Source organism: Rhinoraja longicauda, chromosome 7, assembly GCF_053455715.1.
Source record: "Rhinoraja longicauda isolate Sanriku21f chromosome 7, sRhiLon1.1, whole genome shotgun sequence".
Taxonomy (NCBI): Eukaryota; Metazoa; Chordata; class Chondrichthyes; order Rajiformes; family Arhynchobatidae; genus Rhinoraja; species Rhinoraja longicauda.
Genome location: NC_135959.1, coordinates 2,669,715 through 2,695,694, shown reverse-complemented (window position 1 = coordinate 2,695,694; position 25,980 = coordinate 2,669,715). Strand labels below are relative to the sequence as shown.

Sequence of the window (25,980 nt, the reverse complement as noted above, 5' to 3'; positions counted from 1 at the left end):
GGGAGGAGAGAGAGTAGAGGGGGAAAAGGAGTGGGGGAAGAGGAGAGGAGCAAGAGAGGAGAGGTGGAAGAGGAGAGGGGGGGAGGGGAGGCCCGGGTGTGAATGGGAGAGGTGGGATGGGGGTCATCACCATCTGCATCTCCAAACAATTAAACCAAAGGACACAGAGTGCTGGAGTAACTCAGCGGGTCAGCAGCATCTGTGGAGAACATGGATAGGTGACGTTTCAGGTCGAGAACCTTCTTCGGACCGGAAGATTAGGGTGGAGCCACTTTTCAGTTTATAGAAGGGTGGCAAGCCCGAAGCCTCACCTATCACGCTCTCTCTCTCTCTGGAGATGCTGCCCGACCCGCTGAGTTACTCCGGCACTCTGTGTTGTTTTGATCGCTCCATCCACCATGCCAAGGGTGGGAGCGGTGAGACCAAGGACAAGCCGGGAGACCACTGACCTGCCTGGCGGCTGAGGCTGCCATGACGTTTTGCTTGAGGTAGAGCGGGGCGGCCACGTTCCACAGCTTCTCCTGCAGTGACTGCGAAGGGAACAACACACCGTGTCACAAAGGGCCGCACGGTGGCGCAGCGGGTAGAGCTGCTGCCTCGCAGCGCCGGAGACCCCGGTTCCATCCCGACTACGGGCGCTGTCTGTACGGAGTTTGCAACGTTCTCCCCGTGACCTGCGTGGGCTTTCTCCGAGATCTCCGGTTTCCTCCCACACTCCAAAGACGTGCAGGTTTGTAGGTTAATTGGCTTGGTGTAAATGTGTAAATGATCCCTAGTGTGTGTAGGATAGTGTTAGTGTGCGGGGATCGCTGGTCGGCGATGATAGTAGATAGTAGTTCAGCACTGCTCTCTGGTTGTGGTAGGATGGTTCAGTTGCCTGATAACAGCCGGGAAGAAACTGTCCCTGAATCTGGAGGTGTGCGTTTTCACACTTCTGTACCTTTTGCCCGATGGAGAGGGGAGAAGAGGGAGTGACCGGGGTGAGACTGGTCCGTGATGATGCTGCTGGCCTTGCCGAGGCAGCGTGAGGTGTAGATGGAGTCAGTGGAAGGGAGGTTGGTTTGTGTGTGTGATGGTCTGGGCTGCTGCCTTGCCGAGGCAGCGTGAGGTGTAGATGGAGTCAGTGGATGGGAGGTTGGTTTGTGTGTGTGTGTGTGTGTGTGTGTGATGGTCTGGGCTGCTGGCCTTGCCGAGGCAGTGTGAGGTGTAGATGGAGCCAGTGGATGGGCGGTTGGTTTGCCTTGCCCACACGTCTCCTTTACACTGCCCACTCCATCTGACCTGAAGCAATGCTCACCAGTGTTTGACATCTCCACCCTTGGTAAAAGGTTCTGTACACCCTGTGCCTCTTATCCTCTTCTCTCAGGTCTCCTCTCAGCCACCAACGCTTGAGATAATCTATATACATATTACTAAAACTTTCATCTTGTACGTGTGTGAGTTTGTGGATGTGTTTGTGGATATATTTGTTCCCAAAATACAGGCAAAGTGGTACACGATGGCACAACAATTTTAGGCCCACCGTACTCACTATCGGCCTGCGGTTCAAATGGTTGTAATATTTTAAAAGTTATTCACTTTTTAAACTTTAATAAACCCCTTCCCTACTTTCCCTGGCCGTCAGCCAGGCCTGGGCAGTCATACCTCCGTGTCCAACGTCACAATGGGAACCCAAAGGGTCCACGCCTGCACAGTTGGGGCCTGTTAGACAATAGGTGCAGGAGGAGGCCATTCGGCCCTTCTGGCCAGCACCGCCATTCAATGTGATCATGGCTGATTATTCTCAATCAGTACCCCGTTCCTGCCTTCTCCCCGTTCCTGCCTTCTCCCCATTACCCCCTGACTCCGCTATCCTTAAGAGCTCTATCTAGCTCTCTCTTGAATGCATTCAGAGAATTGGCCTCCACTGCCTTCTGAGGCAGAGAATTCCAGATTCACAACTCTCTGACTGAAAAGGGTTTTCCTCATCTCCGTTCTAAATGGCCTACCCCTTATTCTTAAACTGTGGTCCCACTAGTCCCACCAGCCTGCGTTTGGCCCATATCCCTCCAAACCTGTCCCATCATTTCAGTTTCTCAAACTTTGCCATATTCCCAGCCTCAACTTCCTCCTCCGGCAGCTCGTTCCATACACCCACCACCCTTTGCGTGAAAAAGTTACCCCTCAGATTCCTATTAAGTCTTTTCCCTCCTCACCTTGAACCTATGTCCTCTGGTCCTTCATTCCCCTACTCTGTGCAAGAGACTCTGTGCGTCCACCCGATCTGTTCCTCTCACGATTTTACTTGGCCGGTGTGGGCAAGTTGGGCCAAAGGGCCTGTTTCCACTCTGTATGTCTCTATGACCCTGTGAAAGACATTTTATAGATGTTTTTGCCGGCTTGCTTACCTTCATGAGGAGTAGCTGGCACTGCAGGTAAGTGGCTGAAAACTCGGCCATCCCCGCCAGCTCAGGCTGCAGCTCCCCCAGTCTCTCCAGGTCCCTGCGTTCGGAAGGAAGGTTGAAGAAGAAAATACTTGAGGCGTGTGCCTCATCTGAAATGAGCTGAGCATTTCTGTGAGCTGCATGTCAACAAATATCAGTCGTGCGCTTTAGTTGGCTTTAGACTTTGGAGGTACTGCACAGAAAGTGCGGCACGGTGGCGCAGCAGTAGTTGCTGCCTTACAGCGAATGCAGCGCCGGAGGCTCAGGTTCGATCCCGACTACGGGCGCCGTCTGTACGGAGTTTGTACCTTCTCCCCGTGACCTGCGTGGGTTTTTTCCGAGATCTCCGGTTTCCTCCCGCACTCCAAAGACGTGCAGGTTTGTAGGTTAATTAGCTGGGCAAATGTAAAAACTGTCCCTGGTGTGTGTAGGATAGTGTGCGGGGATCACTGGGCGGCACGGACCCGGTGGGCCGAAGGGCCTGTTTCCACGCTGTATCTCTAAATCTAAATCTAAAAAACAGGCCCTTCGGCTCAGCGGGTCGGTGCCGACCAGCGTACACTAACACTATCCTGCGTGCCAGGGCGGTCACGGTGGCGCAGTGGTAGAGTTGCTGCCTTACAGCCAATGCAGCGCCAGAGGCCCGGGTTCCATCCTGACTACGGGCGCTTTCTGTACGGAGTTTGTACATTCTCCCCATGACCTGCGTGGGTTTTCTCCGAGATTCTCAGTTTCCTCCCACACTCCAAAACCTTCCTCCTTTGGCAGATCGTTCCATACACCCACCACCCTCTGTGTGAAAAAGGTACCCCTCGGATTCCTATTAAATCTTTTCCCCTTCACCTTGAACCTATGTCCTCTGGTCCTCGATTCCCCTACTCTGGGCAAGAGACTCTGTGCATCTACCCGATCTATTCCTCTCATGATTTTGTTCAGATCTCCCCTCATCCTCCTGCGCTCCATGGAATAGAGACCCAGCCTGCTCGACCTCTCCCTGTAGCTCAAACCCTCTAGTCCTGGCGACATCCTCGTAAATCTCTCCTGAACCCTTTCAAGCTTGAAACCCTTTCAACACAATAGACAATAGACGCAGGAGGAGGCCATTCGGCCCTTCGAGCCAGCACCACCATTCAATGTGATCATGGCTGATCATTCTAAATCAGTACCCCGTTCCTCCCTTCTCCCCATACCCCCTGACTCCGCTATCCTTAAGAGCTCTATCCAGCTCTCTCTTGAATGCATTCAGAAAATTGGCCTCCACTGCCTTCCGAGGCAGAGAATTCCACAGATTCACAACTCTCTGACTGAAAAAGTTTTTCCTCATCTCAGTTCTAAATGGCCTACCTCTTATTCTTAAACTGTGGCCCCTTGTTCTGGACTCCCCCAACATTGGGAACATGTTTCCTGCCTCTAACATGTCCAACCCCTTAATAATCTTATACGTTTCGATAAGATCCCCTCTCATCCTTCCAAATTCCAGTGTATACAAGCCTAGTCGCTCCAGTCTTTCAACATATGAAAGTCCCGTCATTCCGGGAATTAACCTAGTAAACCTACGCTGCACGCCCTCAATAGCAAGAATATCCTTCCTCAAATTTGGAGACCAAAACTGCACACAGTACTCCAGGTGTGGTCTCACTAGGGCCCGGTACAACTGCAGAAGGACCTCTTTGCTCCTATACTCAACTCCTCTTGTTGTGAAGGCCAACATTCCATTGGCTTTCATCACTGCCTGCTGTACCTGCATGCTTCCTTTCAGTGACTGATGCACTAGGACACCCAGATCTCGTTGTACGTCCCCCGTTCCTAACTTGACACCATTCAGATAATACTCTGCCTCAATAGCAAGAATACCCTTCCTCAAATTTCCTCGACCCGAAACGTCACGCATTCCTTCTCTCCCAAGATGCTGCCTGACCCTCTGAGTTAATAATCTTAAACCCCTTAATAACACTTACCGGATGGTTAGTTTCAGGAGCTCCTGAGCTCCTTGCGAGTCCAGGTGCTGAATAGTTTGAGCTCGGTCGAGGCTTTGCTGCACAAACTGCCGAGACAAGTCCTCGTTCAGCTCGTGGTTGGACGAGTCCGACACGGATACCATCTTTCTGCCCGGCAACTGGGGAAGACAAAGCACAGGCTGGGTCCGCTTCTCCCATCTACCTCCATCTCCACCAGTGGGTCATCACCAACCACCACTCCCATGTCAGCTGCCCGCCCCACTTCCAGGCCCACGTCCACGCCCGCGTGCCGCAGGAGTGGGAACGCGCTGTGTCCACGCAGGACTCTGGAGGCCTTCCGTGAATGCTGGTTGCCGCGGGAGGTCGAGTGTAATACTGATAACGTCGACGTTATTTTAATTTGATAACTCTTTGTTTGTAAACTGTTTTTGACGTGTTACTTTTTTTTGTATTTTCGTTTTGTTCTGAATAAAAGCAATTAAAAAATTTTTTTTTTTTAAAAGGACTGCCCATCAGAGAACGGGAAACATACAGAACCAGGGTGACACAGCGGTAGAATTGCTACCTCACAGCGCCAGAGACCCGGGTTCGATCCTGACTGTGGGTGCCGTCTGTGCGGTGTTTGCACGTTCTTCCTGTGAACACTTGGGTTTTCGCCGAGTACTCCGGTTTCAAACATAGAAAATAGGGGTGCAGGAGGAGGCCATTCGGCCCTTCAGGCCAGCACCGCCATTCAATATGATCACGGCTGATCATCCAATATCAGTACCCCAGCCCTGCTTTCTCCCCATATCCCTTGATTCCGTTAGCACTACGAGCTAAATCGAACTCTCTTGAAAACCCAGTGAATTGGCCTCTGTGGCAGAGAATTCCACAGATTCACAACTCTCTGGGTGAAAAAGTTTTTCCTCATCTCAGTCCTAAATGGTCGACCCCTTATTCTTAAACTGTGTGACCCCTGGTTCTGGACTCCCCCAACACTGGGAACATGTTTCCTGCCTCTAGCGTGTCCAACCCCTTAATAATCTTATATGTTTCTGTAAGATCTCCTCTCAACCTTCTAAATTCCAGTTCTTCCATCCTTCTAAATGATGTTGAACCTGGCGTGATTTAGTTTAGTTTAGTTTGTAGATACAGCGCGGAAACAGGCCCTTTCGGCCCACCGTGTCCGCGCCGCCCAGCGATCCCCGCACACTAACACCGTCCTGTACACACTAGGGACAATTTTTACATTTACACCGAGCCAATTGACCAACAAACCCGCACGTCTTTGGAGTCTGGGAGGAAACCGGAGATCTTGGAGAAAACCCACGCAGGTCACGGGGAGAACGTACAAACTCCGTACTGTCAGCGCCCGTAGTCGGGATGGAACCCGGGTCTCCGGCGCTGCGTTCGCTGCAAGGCGGCAACTCTACCGCCCGCGCCACCGTGACCGCGCCGTGATGTACGAGCCCTGACGCTCTCCCTCTTTACCTGTAACGGTGGCACCAGGTCGGACAGGCTGTCCCGCAGGTAGGCGTAGTGTCGAAAGGTGTGGTCGGAGAAGAGTGCCGACATGGTGGGGCAGGTCTTGGCGGCGTTGAAGACCAGCACCAGCACGGCGATGTCTGGGACCATCTCCAGTTAAGAAACATTCGCTCAACATCTTTAACTGGAGTCATAGGGTCATACTCATAGGGTTGACTGTCGTATGTTGAAAGACTAGAGTGACTAGACTGGAATTTATAGACAATAGGTGCAGGTGGAGGCCGTTCGGCCCTTCGAGCCAGCACCGTCATTCAATGTGAACATGGCTGATCATTTTAGAAGGATGAGAAGGGATCTTAATTCCCGGAATGGCGGGACTGTCATATGTTGAAAGACTGGAGCGACTAGGCTTGTATACACTGGAATTTAGAAGAATGAGAGGGGGTCTTATCGAAACGTATAAGATTATTAAGGGGTTGGACACATTAGGGGCAGGAAACATGTTCCCAATGTTGGGGGAGTCCAGAACCAGGGGCCACAGTTTAAGAATAAGGGGTAGGCCATTTAGAATGGAGATGAGGAAAGACTTTTTCAGTCAGAGAGTTGTGAATCTGTGGAATTCTCTGCCTCAGAAGGCAGTGGAGGCCAATTCTCTGAATGCATTCAAGGGAGAGTTAGACAGAGCTCTTAAGGATAGCGGAGTCAGGGGGTATGGGGAGAAGGCAGGAACGGGTACTGAATGTGGATGATCAGCCATGATCACATTGAATGGTGGTGCTGGCTCGAAGGGCCGAATGGCCTCCTCCTGCACCTATTGTCTATACAGCGTGGAAACAGACCCTTCGGCCCAACCTGCCCATGCCGACCACCTGCCCGCGTTTGGCCCATATCCCTCCAAACCTGTCCTATCCATGTCCCTGTCTAAAAGGGATCAACCTCCTCTGGACCCTCTCCAGAGCCAGCACATCCTTCCTCAGATACGGGGCCAAAAATGGCTCACAATATTCCATATGTGGCCTTACCAGCACCTCGTAGAGCCTCGGCATTACACTCCTGTTTTTGTGTACAAGTCCTCTTGAAATAAGTGCCAGCATCGAGCTTGCTTTCTTTACTCCCAATTCGACTGGCAGATGGACTTTTTGGGAATCGTGCACCAGCACTCCCAAGTCCCTTTGCTCCTCCTATTTCTGGATTCTCCCCCCAAATGTGTTATGGTCCCAGCCTCAACTACCTCCTCCGGCGGCTCGTTCCACACACCCACCACCCTCGGTGTAAAAAAAGTTACCCCTCAGGTTCCTATTAATTCTTTCCCCTTTCACCGTAAACCTATGTCCTCTGGTCCTCGATTCCTCTACTCTGGGCAAAGAGACTGTGTGTTTACCAGACCTATTCTTCTCATAATTCTATAACCTCTATAAAACCACCCTTCCTTCTTCCCCTCTCCAACTCTGTACAAACACAATGGTAAGACACAAAATGCTGGAGTAACTCAGCGGGACAGGCAGCATATCTGGAGAGAAGGAATGGGTGACGTTTCGAGTCGAGTCGGAAAGAGGGTCTCGACCCGAAATGTCACCCATTCCTTCTCTCCAGAGATGCTGCCTGTCCCTCTGAGATACTCCAGCATTTTGCTTCCATCTTTGGTTTAAATCAGCATCGGCAGTTCCTTCATGCACAAACACAATGGTACTCTTCCCCTCTCTTACCAGGCTTCTGAACGTCCTTCCATAAGCTAGGGTACTGTCCGATTCACCTCCTCGCCATTGCGAACATTGGACTTTGTCTCTGGAACAGGTGCGGTACGCTGCTGAGAACTGTTCTGAAGAAGGGTCCCAACCCCAAACGTCACCTATCCATGTTCTCCAGAGATGCTGCCTGACCCGCTGAGTTACTCCAGCACTCTGTGAAACGTCACCTATCCATGTTCTCCACAGATGCTGCCTGGCCCGCTGAGTTACTCCAGCACTCTGTGAAACGTCACCTATCCATGTTCTCCAGAGATGCTGCCTGACCCGCTGAGTTACTCCAGCATTCTGTGTCCTTTTGTATAAACCAACGTGTCCAATCCCTTCTTAATGATATATTCTGCCCACCATTCCTTCGGCCCGCCGACACCACACCACACCACACCGACACCACACACCAACACCACACCACACCCACCACACCACACCACACCACACACCGACACCACACCACACCCACCACACCACACCACACACCGACACCACACCACACCGACACCACACCACACCGACACCACACCACACCACACCACACACCGACACCGACACTACACCACACTACACCACCACACCACACCGACACCACACCACACCACACCACACCACCACACCGACACCACACCACACACCGACACCACACCACACCACACCACACCACACCGACACCACACCACACCACACCGACACCACACCACACCGACACCACACCACACCCACCAGCGATCCCCGCACACTAACGCTATCCTACGCACACTCGGAACAATTTGCAAATGTTACCAAAGCCAATTAACCTACAAGCCTCTATGTCTTTGGAGTGTGGGAGGAAACCGGAGCACCCGGAGGAAACCCACGCAGGTCACGGGGAGAACGTACAAACTCCGTACAGACTGCACCCGTAGTCAGGATCGAAACCGGGTCTCTGGCGCTGTGAGGCAGCAGCTGCGCCACCGTGCCGCCCTTCTTTAGACAGACTGTAGCGAACAGGCCACAGGCACGAAAGCTCTCAAGAAGGATCCCGACCCTTACTCAGAGGGTGGTGAATCTGTGGAATTCTTTGCCACAGACGGCTGTGGAGGCCAAGTCAGTGGATATATTTAAGGCAGAGATAGATAGATCTTTGATTAGCACGGGTGTCAGGGGGTTTCGGGGAGAAGGCAGGAGAATGGGGTTAGGAGGGAGAGATAGATCAGCCACGATTGAATGGCGGAGTAGACTCGAAGGGCCGAATGGCCTAATTCTACTGTCACTTGTGATCTTATAACTTTATGACCTGTCCATTCTAGTCACAGAAGCTGCCGATCCCATTGACAAAGCCAGCTCTTTGTGTTTTGCTCAAGATTCCAATATCTGCAGTTCCAGTATCTGTGTCTCCACTGAGGAATAACCATTTGTTCAGATCCCCTGGCCATGGTTCGGAATAGGGACCGGCGGCTTTTTATTTACAATCCCCTTCTGAGTGAACCATGTTTGATGTCATTAATATTTTGCAACATTATCCCTTGTGCAATATGTTCATAAATGATAGGAGCAGAATTAGTCTATTCGGTCCATCCAGTGCACCACTGCCATTCAATCATAGAAACACAGGTGCAGGAGGAGGCCATTTGGCCCTTCGAGCCAGCACCGCCATTTATTGTGATCATGGCTGATCAGCCACAATCAGTAACCCGTGCCTGCCTTCTCCCCATATGCCTTGATTCCGCTAGCCCCTAGAGCTCTATCAGGAACGGGGTACTGATTGAGAATGATCAGCCATGATCACATTGAATGGTGGTGCTGGCTCGAAGGGCCGAATGGCCTACTCCTGCACCTATTGTCTTTTAAATTCATCCAGTGAATTGGCCTCCACTGCCCTCTGTGGCAGAGAATTCCACAAATTCACAACTCTCTGGGTGAAAACGTTTTGTCTCATCTCAGTTTTAAAATGGCCTCCCCTTTATCCTTAGACTGTGTGGCCCCTAGTTCTGGACTCCCCCAACATTGGGAACATTTTTCCTGCATCATTGCCGATCTATCTTACCTCCTAAACCCCATTCTCCTGCGTTCCTTCCCCGTAACCCCTAGCACCCGTACTGTGGCAATGAATTCCACAATTAGAGAAAGGGTGGCGTTGCGTTAGAGTTGCTGCCTTACAGCAAATGCAGCGCCGGAGACACGGGTTCGATCCCGACTACGGGCGCTGTCTGTAAGGAGTTTGTACGCTCTCCCCGTCACCTGTGTGGGTTTTCTCCGAGATCTTCGGTTCCTCCCACACTCCAAAGACGTGCAGGTTTGTAGGTTTATTGGCTTGGTAAATTGTCCCTAGATGGTGTAGGATAGTGTCAGTGTGTGGGGATCGATGGTCGGCGCGGACCCGGTGGGCCGAAGGGCCCGTTTCCGCGCCGCATCTCTGAACTAAAAACTAAAGTAAAGAAAGGAAACCTTCTGAAGAAGGGTCTCGACCCCGAAACATCACCCATTCCTTCTGTCCCGAGGTGCTGCCTGACCCGTTGGGTTACTCCAGGAATGCGCGTCTACCTTCGATTTTAACCAGCATCTGCGTTTTTTTTTCTCCTGTACGTAAAGAAAGGGGGAGCGCTGCTTTGTAAATCAGGATACAAGCTGGGTCATCCATGTCTGGCTCGGGCGTGTCAAAGTAGGGGTGGGTGCTGAGAAGTTCAGGCACCAGGGGCAACACCAGGGTCGGGTGCCTGCTCCCCAGGTACTTCAGGCACCTGCAAAGATGGAAAACACCGTCAAATTCACTGGCGGTTCTCATTTTTTTTAGATTTAGAGATACAGCGCAGAAACAGGCCCTTCGGCCCACCGGGTCCGCGCCGCCCAGCGATCCTCGCACACTAACACTATCCTACACCCACTAGGTACAATTTTTTAAAAACATTTGCCCAGCCAATTAACCTACAAACCTGCACGTCTTTGGAGTGTGGGAGGAAACCGAAGATCTCGGAGAAAACCCACGCAGGCCATGGGGAGAACGTACAAACTCCGTACAGTACAGCACCCGTAGTCAGGATGGAACCTGATTCTCCGGCGCTGCATTCGCTGTAAGGCAGCAACTCTACCGCTGCGCCGCCCGTTAAGGCACGGGCTGACGCCGGGCAGCATCGGCAGAATGGCACGGGTTCTGGAGGCAGTGGAGGCCGATTCTCTGGATGCATTCAAGAGAGAGCCAGATAGAGCTCTTAAGGATAGCGGAGTCAGGGGGTATGGGGAGAAGGCAGGAACGGGGTACTGATTGAGAATGATCAGCCATGATCGCATTGAATGGCGGTGCTGGCTCGAAGGGCCGAAGGGCCTACTCCTGCACCTACTGTCTATAACATGCATTTGGTTTAGCAAGGGTGGCACGGTGGCACAGCGGAGATGGGTTTTCTGCCTTACAGCGTCAGAGACCCAGGTACGATACACACATATACACGTGTGTGCGTGTTTGTGCGTATACACACACACATATACATACTGTATATAGAAAACAGACAAGTCGACAAACAATAATATTGCAGTCAAAATTAATAGTTGCTTACCACCCCCCAGTAAAAAAAGTTTCACTGTGTGTGTATATGTATGTATATAGACATACACCGATCAGCCAAAACATTATGACCACTGACAGGAGAAGTGAATAACGTTGGTTATCTTGTTACAATGGCACCTGTCAAGGGGTGGGATATATTAGGCAGCAAGTGAACACTCAGTTCTTGAAGCTGACGTGTTGGATGCAGGAGAAATGTGCAGGAGTAAAGACCTGAGCGACTTTGACAAGGGCCAAATTGTTCTGGCCAGACGACTGGGTCAGAGCATCTGTGAAACGGCAAGGCTTGTGGGGTGCTCCCGGCTCGCCACGGGTGGCTGCCGTTTGCGCCGGCGCAGAGTCGTCCTATCGCAAGTCGGAGCACCGTAAGCCGGGGAGCACCTGCAGTACCGCAGAGATAAACAAGTCTGTTCTGGACAATAAGAACCGGCGCAGAAACATGCTGATTGTGTGGTTAGCTGGACCCGTGACCACCCCTGTATAAATACACTGCCGCGGTACAAAATAAGGGAGTGAGACCGCCGCGAGGAGCTGGCAAGTACGTGGCCATACTCACAGTGACTCTCCCACCCCCGCTAGCGCGATAAAGTTGTGTCTTTACCATCAGTGTCTGATGGTGTTTGTTATTTCAGAGCGCAGGCAGGCTTTAACATGACGGAATAGCGGTGTATGCCTGATATCAATAGACAACAGGTTCAGGAGGAGGCCCTTCAGCCCTTCCAGCCAGCACCGCCATTCAATGTGATCATGGCTGATCATTCTCAATCAGTACCCCGTTCCTGCCTTCTCCCCATACCCCCTGACTCCGCTATCATTAAGAGCTCTATCTAGCTCTCTCTTGAATACATTCAGAGAATTGGCCTCCACTGCCTTCTGAGGCTGAGAATCCGCCCTCCCCCCCCCAACCCTTGATAAAAGGGCGGCACGGTGGCGCGGCGGTAGAGTTGCCGCCTTACAGCAAATGCAGCGCCGGAGACTCAGGTTCGATCCCGACTACGGGCGCCGTCCGTACGGAGTTTGTACATTCTCCCCGTGACCTGTGTGGGTTTTCTCCGAGATCTTCGGTTTCCTCCCACACTCCAAAGACGTGCAGGTTTGTAGGTTAATTGACTGGGTAAGTGTAAAAATTGTCCCTAGTGTCGTCGAATAGTGTTAGTGTGCGGGGATCGCTGGGCGGCACAGACTTGGTGGGCCGAAGGGCCTGTTTCCACGCTGTATCTCTAAATCTAAAAAATCTAAATCTAAAATCTAAAAGCACAGGAGAGGACTCACTTCCAGATAGAGTTGCGGTCGGTGGGGTACTTGGCCAGGTTTTTCAGCAGCTCCACCAGGGCCAGGTGGATTCCGTCCTTGGTGGACACGTTTGAGTAGCACAGCAGCTCATGAAGAGCCTCGCGGATGTCACGGGACGAGTCCTGACAAACAGAAGGACAAAGCATGACTTCCCGACCCAGACTCAATGTCCCAACACACCATTCCATCAGACTGAAGAAGGGCCTCGAGCCAAAACGTCACCTATTCCTTCTCTCCGGAGATGCTGCCTGACCCGCTGAGTCGCTCCAGCTTTTTTGTGTCTATCTTCGGTTTAAACCAGCATCTGCAGTTCCTTGGTAGACACAAAACGCTGGAGTAACTCAGCGGGTCAGGCAGCATCTCGGGAGAGAAGGAATGGGTGACGTCTCAGGTCCCTTGATTCCGTTAGCCCTATCTGTAACAGTGATTTCGGCTGATTTCTGCAAAACGGTGAGGCGTAGCGCCACAATTTTTGCACCGCCTTAATCACACCGCTGGACGCTTGCCGAAAATGATATTGTTATTTAATTCGGTCGTATATTTTTTAAGTTACAAAGGTTTAAAAGTCTTTTTTTAAATCTCTCATTTTTTCGGCTGATTTTCGGCAAAAACGGTGAACCGTAGCGCCACGATGTTTGCACCGCCTTAATCACCACGCTGAACGCTGCTGGAAAATGATATTTTTATTTGATTCGGTCGTATATTTTTTAAGTTACAGAGGTTTTAGTTTTTTTTTTTAAATTCCAGCCGTCTTTTCCATGGCCTTCAGCGTGTGACGTCAAAATGCCCATGCACCCCCCTCCTACTGATTTATTGAAGGCTTTCAGCGTGGCGCTGCTGTGCGTCTGTGCCCCTCTCTCCCCTTGCTTCTCTCCTCTCTCTCACACCCGGGAGATCCTCTCCCCGCTATCCCCCCCCCCCCGGATCTTTCACTGATGCTCTCTCCCCCCCCCCGGACCTTTCACTAATGCGCTCCCCCCTCCCCCCCCGACCTTTCACTGATGCGCTCCCCCCCCCCGCTATCCCCCCCCCCCCCCCCCCCGGGCCTTTGAATGATGCGATCTCCTGCACCCCCCCCCCCCCCCCCCCGGACTTTTCACTGATCCGATCCCCCGCACCCCCCCCCCCCCCACCGGGCCTTTAACTGATGCTAAGAGTGTGTCTGGGGGAGAGAAGATGGGGGGGGGGGGGGTCTGAGAATGGGGAATGGGACAACAGGGGTAGTGCGGAGGGGAATTGGTGGTGGGGGAAAGAGGGGTACTGGGAAAAGGGGAGGTCCATATCCCTCCCCTCTCCCCCATCCCTCCCTCCTCCCCTCCCCCTCCCCCCTCACTCTCTCCCCCCTCCACAAATACCGCCCCATCTCTCATCACCCTCCCCCCCTCCATCCTCAACACCTCCCTCCCTCCACCACTCCCTCCCCGCCCAAGGGGAGGGTGTGGGGAGAGTAAGAGTGGGGCTGGGGGAGGAGAAAATGGGGGGTGTGGGGACGGGCCCAACGGGCCCGCTTTGAACGGGCACACTTGTTCTAGTAAAATTATAAAAATGGACAAGCTAGATGCAGGAAAAATGATCCCAATGTTGGGGGAGTCCAGAACCAGTCTAAGAATAAAGGGGAGGCCATTTAGAACTGAGATGAGAAAAAAGTTTTTCCCCCAGAGAGTTGTGAATTTGTGGAATTCTCTGCCACAGAGGGCAGTGGAGGCCAAATCACTGGATGAATTTAAAAGAGAGTTAGATAGAGCTCTTGGGGCTAGTGGAATCAAGGGATATGGGGAGAAGGTCAGGCACGGGTTACTGATTGTGGATGATCAGCCATGATCACAATGAATGGCGGTGCTGGCTCGAAGGGCCGAATGGCCTCCTCCTGCACCTATTTTCTATGTTTCTGGGTTAAAGATTGTGCATCTATTCCCCTCATGATTCGCCCCTCACTCATCCTCCTGCACTGCAGGGGATGTAGTCCCAGCCCGCCCAACCTCTCTCTCCCTGCCGTTCCGGGCGTGAGTGACAGCGAGCGCTCACCTCTAGCACGGCCAGCACCGTGTCCAGCTGGTCCTCCCGCAGGCGGATCTGGCAGGAGATCTTCCGCAGGGCGTGGATGGAGCCCAGCCTCACCTCCTCGATCTCGTCGTTGAACATGTCCACCAGGAAGTCCAGGCACTTCTCGGCGAAGGAGGCGGAGGCCTGGGCCAGCATGCACAGGGACTCCACTGCCGCACTACGGACCTCTGCCCCGCGAGGGGGGGGGGGGGAAGAGAGAGAAAGAGACGGCTCGGTCAAAAACCGCGGGGTCCCAACGAGGCTCCGGCGCTCGCTTCACACCGTCAGCTGTGCCACACGGCGTGGAAACAGGCCCTTCGGCCCACACCGACTAACATGCCCCATGAGGGCGTGCAGCATAGGTTCACTAGGTTAATTCCCGGAATGGCAGGACTCCCCCCCCCTTCCCTTCCCCTCCCCCCTCCCTCCTCTCCCCTTCCACTCCATCCCCCTCAACCCCCCCTGATCCTCCTCCCACCCTCCCTGGGAGATAGAAGTAAACTTTAAAACGTGAATAACTTAAAAAATATAACACCGATTTCAATGAAACTTGTTCCATTAGCACCAAAGGGACGACGGTGAGTAAGGTGGGCCTACAATTGTCGTGCTATCGGGTACCGTTTTGGCTGTAGTTCAAGAACAAACAAACAAGAGTTTTAGTATATAGATGGGCTAAACAGGTGGGACTGGTCTAGATGGGGCATGTTGATTAGTGTGGGCAAGTTGGACTGAAGGGCCTGTTTCCGCGTTGTATCACTCTATGACTATATTTGGACAGGTATATGGATGAGACAGGTTTAGAGGGATCTGGGTTACACAGGTGGGACTAGTATAGATGGGGCATATTGATTAGTGTGGGCAAGTTGGACTGAAGGGCCTGTTTCCACATTGTATCACTATGACTATTTGGACAGGTATATGGGTGAGACAGGTTTAGAGGGATCTGGGTTAAACAGGTGGGCCTAGTGTAGATGGGGCATGTGGGTCAGTGCAGGTAAGCTGGGCTGAAGGGCCTGTTTCCACGTTGTATCACTCTATGACTCTATTTGGACAGTTATATGGATGAGACGGGTTTAGAGGGATCTGGGTTAAACAGGTGGGCCTAGTGTAGATGGGGCATGTTGATTAGTGTGGGCAAGTTGGACTGAAGGGCCTGTTTCCACGTTGTTTAACTATGCCTCTATTTGGACAGGTATATGGATGAGACAGGTTTAGAGGGATCTGGGTTACACAGGTGGGAACTAGTGTAGATGGGGCGTGTGGGTCAGTGCGGGTAAGCTGGACTGAAGGGCCTGTTTCCACATTGTATCACTATGACTATTTGGACAGGTATATGGATGAGACAGGTTTAGAGGGATCTGGGTTAAACAGGCGGGCCTAGTGTAGATGGGGCATGTGGGTCAGTGCGGGTAAGCTGGGCTGAAGGGCCCGTTTCCACACCGTACCACGCTGTGAACTGAGGGCAGCCCCATCTTACCGTACAACTCATCCTCCAGCCCGTGGACGAAGGCCCCGCAGGCCCCCGAGTTGATCAGGTTGACCGTGTAGGTGTCCACCGCCTCCTTGGGGGCATCGTCGCCCCACTTGCGGCCGCTGGAGAACTCGCCCGAGGTGTACAGCTCCTTGGCCCGCTCGTGGGCACTGCGCTTCCTCTGTCGGGCCAAGGCAAAGGGGGAGAAGTCAAGGCCAAGTTAATCGCCACATGGCCGAGTGTGCACATGACATGGTTAATATAAGAAAAAAACTGCAGATGCTGGTACAAATCAAAGGTATTTATTCACAAAATGCTGGAGTAACTCAGTAACTCAGCAGGTCAGGCAGCATCTCAGGAGAGAAGGAATGGGTGACGTTTTGGGTCGGGTCGAGTAACTGCTGAGTTACTCCAGCATTTTGTGAATAAATACCATGACATGGTTAACATACACTAATCAGCCAAAACATTATGACCACCTGCCTAATATGCTGTTGGTCCTCCGTGTGCAGCCCCATATGCAGCAGGGTGCGATGCACTGTGTATTGTGACACATTCCTCCCGTGACCACCATTAACATTTTCTGTGACTTGTGCCACAGTCGACCTTCTGTCGGTTCGGACCAGACGGGATAGCCTTCGTTGCCCTCGCGCAACGATGAGCCTTGGGCGCCCAACACCCTGCCTGTCGCCGGTTTGTGGTTTGTCCCTCCTCGGACCACTGTCGGTCCGGGAGCACCTCACAAGCCTTGCCGTTTCACAGATGCTCTGACCCAGTCGTCTGGCCATAACAATTTGGCCCTTGTCAAAGTCGCTCAGGTCTTTACTCCTGCCCATTTCTCCTGCATCCAACATGTCAACTTCAAGAACTGACTGTTCACTTGCTGCCTAATATATCCCACCCCTTGGCAGGTGCCATTGTAACAAGATAACCAATGTTATTCACTTCGCCCGTCAGTGGTCATAATGTTTTGGCTGATCGGTGCATATAACTATAGTATAAAATTATTAGACATGGAACTTAACAATGTTGAACGCACCTTCAGATCAGACATCAGTTTCTTATCAAGGGTTTGTTCCAGAAACTGTACACTGACTTGGTGCATGGACCCCTGAAATACAAGGAGCTGATGAGAAGCAAAGCCATGAAGGTAAACGTGACGGCAAACATCGTTACACAGCTTCGGGGCGGCACGGTGGCGCAGCGGTAGAACTGCTGCCTTACATCGCCTAGGGACCTGGGTACGATCCCGACTACGGGTGCTGTCTGTACGGAGTTTGTACGTTCCCCCCGTGACCTGCGTGGGTTTTCTCCGAGATCTTCGGTTTCCTCCCACACTCCAAAAACGTGGTTTGTCAGTTAATTGGTTTGGTATAAATGTAAAATGTCCTGTGTGTGTGTGTGTTTAGTTTAGTTTAGAGATACAGCGCGGAAACAGGCCATTTCGGCCCACCGGGTCCGCGCCGACCAGCGATCTCTGCACACTAACACTATCCTACACACACCAGGGACAATTTTTTTCATTTAACAAGCCAATTAACTTACATACCTGCACGTCTTTGGTGTGTGGGAATAAACCGGAGATCTCGGAGAAAACCCACGCAGGTCACGGGGAGAACGTACAAACTCCGTACAGACGGCGCCCGTAGTCGGGATGGAACCCGGGTCTCCGGCGCCGCATTCGCTGTAAGGCTACAACACTACCACCGCGCCACTGTGCCGCCCTGTGCAGGATAGTGTTCGTGTGTGGGGATCGCTGGTCGGCGTGGACTCGGTGGGCTGAAGGGCCTGTTTCCGCGCCGTATCTCCGAAGGTTTGTGTGGGTGAAGATGATTCTCACCAGCAGTTTGGCCGCCTGTATTCTCACCAGCCACGACCCGTCGTTCACCATGTGGCAGATCTTCCCAAAGGCATCGTCAGCCAGGCGGATCTCCTCGTTGGATGAGGGAATGGGAACTATACTGGGGGGGAAACAAAAACGCAGCAACCTTGGAACAGAGGCAACGTGTACAGACCAGACCTAACCAGACACACGACACCCAAACCATCCCAATCAGACCTGAAAACCCAAGCAAGCACTGGAATTCAATGACAACGGAACCTCAGTCTGAAGAAGGGTCTCGACCCGAAACGTCACCCATTCCTTCACTAGGTTAATTCCCGGGATAGAGGGACTGTCGTACGTTGAAAGACTGGAGCGACTAGGCTGGAATTTAGAAGGATGAGAGGGGATCTTATTGAAACGTATAAGATTATTAAGGGATTGGACACGTTAGAGGCAGGAAACGTGTTCCCAATGTTGGGGGAGTCCAGAACAAGGGGCCACAGTTTAAGAATAAGGGGTAGGCCATTTAGAACGGTGATGAGGAAAAACATTTTCAGTCAGAGAGTTGTGAATCTGTGGAATTCTCTGCCTCAGTAGGCAGTGGAGGCCAATTATCTGGATGCTTTCAAGAGAGAGCTAGATAGAGCTCTTAATGATAGCGGAGTCAGGGGGTATGAGGAGAAGGCAGGAACGGGGTACTGATTAAGAATGATCAGCCATGATCACATTGAATGGCGGTGCTGGCTCGAAGGGCCGAATGGCCTCCTCCTGCACCTATTGTCTATTGGGCTGAAGGGCCTGTTTCCACGCTGTACGATTCTATAATGGCGGATGAAGCTCACAGCTCCAGTAACACTGACCTATCAGCGTAAAGTTGACTGAGGACCCACACCAGCTCCACGGCTACGGAACGGACTTGCTCGTAGTCATCGGACAGCGCCCGGCACGCCTTTAGAAACGCAGAGGACAGCTGGATCAAAATACACACGCTACACCACTTATTTTAAGTTTAGTTTAGAGACATAGTGCGGAAACGGGCCCTTCGGCCCACCGATCAATAGACAATAGGTGCAGGAGTAGGCCATTCAGCCCTTCGAGCCAGCACCCCCATTCACAGTGTACATTCACAGTGACCCGAAACGTCACCCATTCCTTCTCTCCTGAGATGCTGCCTGACCTGCTGAGTTACTCCACCATTTTGTGAGATAAATACCTTCGATTTGTACCAGCATCTGCAGTTATTTTCTTATACCGCCATTCACAGTGATCATGGCTGATCCCCGCACATTAACACTATCCTACACACACCAGGGACAATTTATACTTATACCAAGCCAATTAACCTACAAACCTCCTCTGCATCTTTGGACTGTGGGAGGAAACCGAAGAACTTAGAAAAAAACCACCGAAATGAGCAGAATCAGAAAGAGAAAGCCCCGTTAGGTTTAGTTTAGAGATGCAGCACAGAAACAGGCCCTTCGGCCCACCGAGTCCGTGCCGTCCTGCGATCCCTGTACACGAACACTATCCTACACACACTAGGGACAATTTACACATACACCAAGCCAATTAGCCTCCAAACCTGCACGTCTTTGGATTGTGGGAGGAAACCGAAGATTTCAGAGAAAACCAAAGTGGTCACGGGGAGAACATGCAAACTCCGTACAGACAGCGCCACTAGTCAGGATCGAACCCGGGTCTCCGGCGCTGTGAGCACTGAAAGGCAGTAACTCTACCACTGCGCCACCGTACCACCCCCAACTATGTGAACTATTCGGTACTCTATCCCCTAGTGCAATCAAATAATGAAGCAGTACGTGGAAGATCACAGGAAGGTTACTTACGATATGTCGACTTTACGATGGTGCAAACGCTGGGCAATGTCAGCGAGCCACAGCTTGCTTCCGGCCATGTGATCAGGTATGCTACAGATCTCGGAGAAAACCCACGCGGGTCACGGGGAGAACGTACAAACTCTGTGCAGACAGCGCCCGTAGTCGGGATGGTACCCGGGTCTCTGGCGCCGTGAGGCAGCAACTCTACCGCTGCGCCACCGTGTCTTTAACTCTGGGATGCTTTTCTGTTTACGGGAGATTTGCTTTTTCAATGATCAAAGAGACCTCGACGCTGCATTCGCTTTAAGGCGGCAACTCTACCGCTGCGCAACCGTGACCGCCCCAATTCTCTGCCACAGAAGGCAGTGGAGGCCAATTCACTGGAAGTTTTCAAGAGAGAGTTAGATTTAGCTCTTGGGGCTAACGGAAGCAAGGGATGTGGAGAAAAAGCAGGAACGGGGGGCTGATTGTGAATGATCAGCCATGATGATATTGAATGGCGGTGCTGGGTCGAAGGGCCGAATGGCCTACTCCTGCACCTATTTTTCTATGTGTCTATGTTTACCTGACAGTAGATGGTCTGCTGCAGCTTCATTCCCCGTTCATGAAGTTGTAACTAGGACAAAACACAAGAGAGGCACACTGAATATCAGTAGAACGACACAGTCACCATAACTATTGTAGTGCAGTCTGCGTTAATATGGAGAACCGCAGTGGAATTAAAGGTTGCATCCAGACTTCACGTTTAACTTCAGGGATACAGCATGGAAACAGGTCCTTCAGCCCACCGAGACCGCACCAACCAACGACCATCCTGTAAACTAGCACTATCCTGCACACTAGGAATGTTTTAACAGAAGCCAATTAACCTACAAACCTGCACGTCTTTGGAGTGTGGGAGGAAACCGGAGCACCCGGAGAGAACCGTTGATCCATGAGGGAGTTTGGTACAGAACAGGCGAGGCAGAGGCTGGGTGAGGTTGGAGGCAAGTATCAGGCTCTACTGATTTAGTTTAGAGTTACAGCGCAGAAACAGGCCCTTCGGCCCACCGGGTCCGCACCGCCCAGCGATCCCCGCACACTAACACTATCCTACACATACCACGGACAATTTTACATTTACACCAAGCCAATTAACCTACAAACCTGTACGTCTTTGGAGTGCGGGAGGAAACTGAAGATCTTAGAAAAAAGCCACGCAGGCCACGGGGAAAACGTACATACTCCGTTAAGGCAGCACCCGTAGTCGGGATCGAACCCGGGTCTCTGGCGCTGTGAGGCAGCAACTCTACCGCTGCGCCACCGTGCCAATCCTGCTTCACCCGATTAGGGCGGGCCCTCATTAAAACTTATCAAATAATGAGAGACCTGGACAGACAATAGGTGCAGGAGGAGGCCATTCGGCCCTTTGAGAAAGTACCAACATTCAATGTGATCATGGCTGATCATTCTCAATCAGTACCCCATTCCTGCCTTCTCTCCATACCCCCTGACTCCGCTATCCTTAAGAGCTCTACCTAGCTCTCTCTTGAATACATTCAGAGAATTGGCCTCCACTGCCTTCTGAGGCAGAGAATTCCACAGATTTACAACTCTCTGAATGAAAAGGTTTTCCTCATCTCTGTTCTAAATGGCCTACCCCTTATTCTTAGAAACATAGTAAATAGGTGTAGGAGGAGGCTATTTGGCCCTTCGAGCCCGCACCGCCATTCATTGTGATCATGGTTGATTATCAACAATCAGTAACCCGTGCCTGCCTTCTCCCCATACCCCTTGATTCCACTAGCCCCTAGAGCTCTATCTAACTCTCTTTTAAATTCATCCAGTGAATTGGCCTCCACTGCCCTCTGTGGCAGAGAATCCCACAGATTCACAACTCTCTGGGTGGGTGCCCTTGGATGGAGCTGTTCCCACCAAACCAAGCTGTGGTGCACGATGCATCCTGATACGAGTCCAATCAAGTTCTGCTCCTCTGACTCGCTAGAGCTTACCATGGCTTTCATGGCGGCCGTTCGGACGCGTGGGTCCTGGTCGGTGAAGGAGTCGCTGATGATCTTCTGCACGTCTTTGGTCGCCATGTTCTCCAGCTCCTTCACTCCAAGTCTGTCAAGGGAGCCCAGGCAGCCAACCAGCTGTAAGGATTTGTTCCGTACCATGTGAGACGTGTCCAGCAGATGCTGATTTTGATCGTGGCGGAGAAATAACAGCACGACAGTCACTAAAAATTAAACTCTTGCACTTTGATAGCTTCTTTTACCACTATGCAACGTCTCAAAGTACTGTGGGCATAATGAAATGCACTTGTACATGGCTATGACACACAAAAACGGTGCTGGCTATTTTTACCAGAGCCAATTAACCTACAAACCTAAGGTATCACAGAATGCTGGAGTAACTCACTGGGTCTTGCAGCAACTCTGGAGAGAAGGAATGGGTGACGTTTCGGGTCAGGACCCTTCTTCAGACTGAAGTCAGGGGGGGGGGCGGGACAAAGAAAGGATATAGGTGGAGACAGGAAGACAGTGGGAGAACTGGGAAGGAGGAGGGAGCGACAGAGGAGCTGTCTAAAGTTGGAGAAGTCAATGTTCAACCGCTGGGCTGTAAGCTGCCCAAGCGAAATACAAGGTGCACCTTCGATTTGTACCAGCATCTGCAGTTATTTTCCTACACAACCTACAAACGGCGGTGCTGGCTCGAAGGGCCGAGTGGCCTCCTCCTGCACCTATTGTCTAAACCTATACGCCTTTGGAGTGCGGGAGGAGGACCACGTACAAGTCCAATGAAAGATCATTGAACACGGGGGCACAGCGGTAGAGTTGCTGCCTCACAGCGCCAGAGACCCGGGTTCCATCCTGACCACGGGCGCTGTCTGTACAGAGTTTGTACGTTCTCCCCGTGACCGCGTGTGTTTTTTCCCCGAGATCTTCGGTTCCCTCCAAGACGTGCAGGTTTGTAGGTTAATTGGCTTGGTACAAATGTAAAATGCCCCTAGTGTGTGTAGGATAGTGTTAGTGTGCGGGGATCGCTGGGCGGCGCGGACCCGGTGGGCCGAGGGGGCCTGTTTCCACGCTGTCTCTCAGCTCAGTTCAGTTTATTCTCACGTGTATCGAGGTACAGTGAAAAGCTTTTGTTGCGCGCTAACCAGTCAGCGGAAAGCCAAAACATGATTACAATCGAGCAGTTCACAGTGTACAGATACATTATAAGGGAATAGCATTTAGTGCAAGATAAAGCCAGCCACAGTTTAAGAATAAGGGGTAGGCCATTTAGAACGGAGATGAGGAAAAACTTTTTCAGTCAGAGAGTTGTGAATCTGTGGAATTCTCTGCCTCAGAAGGCAGTGGAGGCCAATTCTCTGAATGCATTCAAGAGAGAGCTAGATAGAGCTCTTAAGGATAGCGGAGTCAGGGGGTACGGGGAGAAGGCAGGAACGGGGTACTGATTGAGAATGATCAGCCATGATCACATTGAATGGCGGTGCTGGCTCGAAGGGCCGAATGGCCTCCTCCTGCACCCATTGTCTATTGTCAAAGTCCAATCAAGGTCCAAGGGTCACCAATGAGGTAGATAGTAGTTCAGCACTGCTCTCTGGTTGTGGTAGGATGGTTCAGTTGCCTGAGAACAGCCGGGAAGAAACTGTCCCTGAATCTGGAGGTGCGCGTTTTCACACTTCTGCACGTCTTGCCTGATGGGAGAGGGGAGAAGAGGGAGTGACCGGGGTGAGACTGGTCCACGATTATGTTGCTGGCCTTGCCGAGGCAGCGTGAGGTGTAGATGGAGTCAATGTAAGGGAGGTTGGTTTGTGTGACGGTCTGGGCTGCGTCCACGATTCGCTGCAATTTCCTGCGGTCTTGGATGGAGCCGTTCCCAGATCGAGCTGTGTTGGCATGTGTGCATTCTGCTCTTAGAACTTAGTTTTAGTTGTTTTAGCTTTAGAGATACAACGCGGAAACAGGCCCTTCGGCCCACCGAGTCCGCACCGACCAGCGAACCCCGGACACTAACACTATCATACACACTAGGGGCAGTTTACACATACACCAAGCCAATTAATCTACAAACCTGCACGTCTTTGGAGTGTGGGAGGAAACCGAAGATATCAGAGGAAACTCACGCAGGTCATGGGGAGAGCGTACAAACTCCGTACAGACAGCACCCGTAGTCGGGATTGAACCCGGGTCTCCGGCGCTGCATTCGCTGTAGTGACTACAAGCCGAGTCTTTCCAATCTTTCCTCACATGACAGTCCCACCATCCTGGGGATTAACCTGGTGAAACAAAGCTGCACTGACTCAATAACAAGGACGTCCTTCCTCAAATTAGGAGGCAAATTGCACACAATACTCCAGGTGCGGTCTCACCAGGGCCCTGTATAACTGCAGTAGGACCTCCTTGCTCCTAAACTCAAACTCTCTCACAATGAAGGCCAGCATGCTATCAGCTTTCTTCACTGCCTGCTGTGCCTGCGTGCTTACTTTCAGTGACTGATATGCAAGCACGCCCTGGTCTCGTTGCACCTCACTAGTCAGGGACAGAATGGGTCACTGTACAGGGCATTGGTGAGACCACACCTGGAGTATTGCGTACAGTTTTGGTCTCCTAATCTGAGGAAAGACATTCTTGCCATAGAGGGAGTACAGAGAATGTTCACCAGATTGATTCCTGGGATGGCAGGACTTTCATATGAAGAAAGACTGGATAGACTCGGCTTGTACTCGCTGGAATTTAGAAGATTGAGGGGGGATCTTATAGAAACGTACAAAATTCTTAAGGGGTTGGATAGGCTAGATGCAGGAAGATTGTTCCCGATGTTGGGGAAGTCCAGAACAAGGGGTCACAGTTTAAGGATAAGGGGGATGTCTTTTAGGACCGAGATGAGAACGGTTTTTTTCACACACAGAGTGGTGAATCTGTGGAATTCTCTGCCACAGAGGGTAGTTGAGGCCAGTTCATTGGCTATATTTAAGAGGGAGTTAGATGTGGCCCTTGTGGCTAAAGGGATCAGGGGGTATGGAGAGAAGGCAGGTACAGGATACTGAGTTGGATGATCAGCCATAATCATATTGAATGGCGGTGCAGGCTCGAAGGGCCGAATGGCCTACTCCTGCACCTATTTTCTATGTTTCTAATAATCTCACCGATCTGTAGGTAAAAAATGTATTTCACTGTATCTTGGTAAATGGGACACGAGTATTTCATTGTCACACGCCCCAAGTAGAACAATGACATTCTTACTTGAACCACTGAACCATTAGTGGGCGCAGCGGTAGAGTTGCTGCCTCACAGCGCCACAGGCCCGGGTTCCATCCTGACCACGGATGATGGCTGTACAGTTTGTACATTCTCCCTGTGACCTGCGTGCGTTTTCTCCAGGTGCTCAGGTTTCTCCCCACTCTCCAAAGACGGGACAGGTTTGTAGGTTAATTGGCCACGGTAAACAAAACAATTATAGACTGTCCCTAAGAAGATAACTGCAGATGCTGGTACAAATCGAAGGTTTTTATTCACACAATGCTGGAGTAACTCAGCAGGTCAGGCAGCATCTCGGGAGAGAAGGAATGGGTGACGTTTCGGGTCGAGACCCTTCTTCAGTCAGAGATACAGCGTGGAAATAGGCCCTTCGGCCCACCAGGTCCGCGCCGACCAGCGATCCCCGCACACTAACACTATCCTTCTTCAGTCTGAAGAAGGGTCTCGACCCGAAACGTCACCCATTCCTTCTCTCCCGAGATGCTGCCTGACCTGCTGAGTTACTCCAGCATTGTGTGAATAAAAATATAGATTGTCCCTGTTGTGTAGGATGGTGTTAGCATAGGGGGGTGATCGCTGGTCGGCACAGGGCCGAATGGCCTACTCCTGCACCTATGTTTCTATGTTTCTTACCTTGCAGCCAATGTCAACCAGCCGGAAACTGAGTGGCAGGTTCTCCTGTAGCTGGACGCCAATCACCAACATGGTGTCCAACAGCTGGGCGAGGACTTGGTGGGATTCTGAAAGAACAGGGCACACACGTAGAAACACACACTCCAACACTGCCAACTCCACTCCCAATGAGAAACTTCAGAAAGCTTTCTCAATGGCTTAGACATCATTTCCAACCATGATGACCTCTACAGATGTGGTATATACAGTGATCAGCCTAAACATTATGACCACTGACAGGTGAAGGGAATAACATAGAGGCAAGGAAACATGTTGCCAATGTTGGGGGAGTCCAGAACCAGGGGCCACAGTTAAGAATAAGGGGTAGACCATTTAGAACGGAGATGAGGAAAAACGTTTTCAGTCAGAGAGTTGTAAATCTGTGGAATTCACTGCCTCAGAAGGCAGTAGAGGTCGATTCTCTGAATGCATTCAAGAGAGAGTTAGATAGAGCTCTTAAGGATAGC

General features: G+C 51.6%; 1 protein-coding gene across 1 annotated transcript in view; it reads right to left on the bottom strand.

The window, feature by feature from the left end:
- ints4 (integrator complex subunit 4) overlaps nt 1–25,980 on the bottom strand; it is a 46,874-nt gene that overhangs the window by 14,211 nt on the left and 6,683 nt on the right. The window contains exons 3-16 of the mRNA XM_078402919.1: nt 25,475–25,581; nt 21,584–21,769; nt 20,158–20,208; nt 18,618–18,706; nt 17,773–17,893; nt 16,972–17,043; nt 15,939–16,113; nt 14,444–14,649; nt 12,398–12,540; nt 10,192–10,307; nt 5,855–5,988; nt 4,382–4,539; nt 2,388–2,481; nt 403–530 (exon numbers count right to left, since the gene is read on the bottom strand). Coding sequence (XP_078259045.1) covers nt 403–530; nt 2,388–2,481; nt 4,382–4,539; nt 5,855–5,988; nt 10,192–10,307; nt 12,398–12,540; nt 14,444–14,649; nt 15,939–16,113; nt 16,972–17,043; nt 17,773–17,893; nt 18,618–18,706; nt 20,158–20,208; nt 21,584–21,769; nt 25,475–25,581 — 1,780 coding nt within the window. The remainder of the gene's footprint in view (nt 1–402; nt 531–2,387; nt 2,482–4,381; nt 4,540–5,854; nt 5,989–10,191; nt 10,308–12,397; nt 12,541–14,443; nt 14,650–15,938; nt 16,114–16,971; nt 17,044–17,772; nt 17,894–18,617; nt 18,707–20,157; nt 20,209–21,583; nt 21,770–25,474; nt 25,582–25,980) is intronic.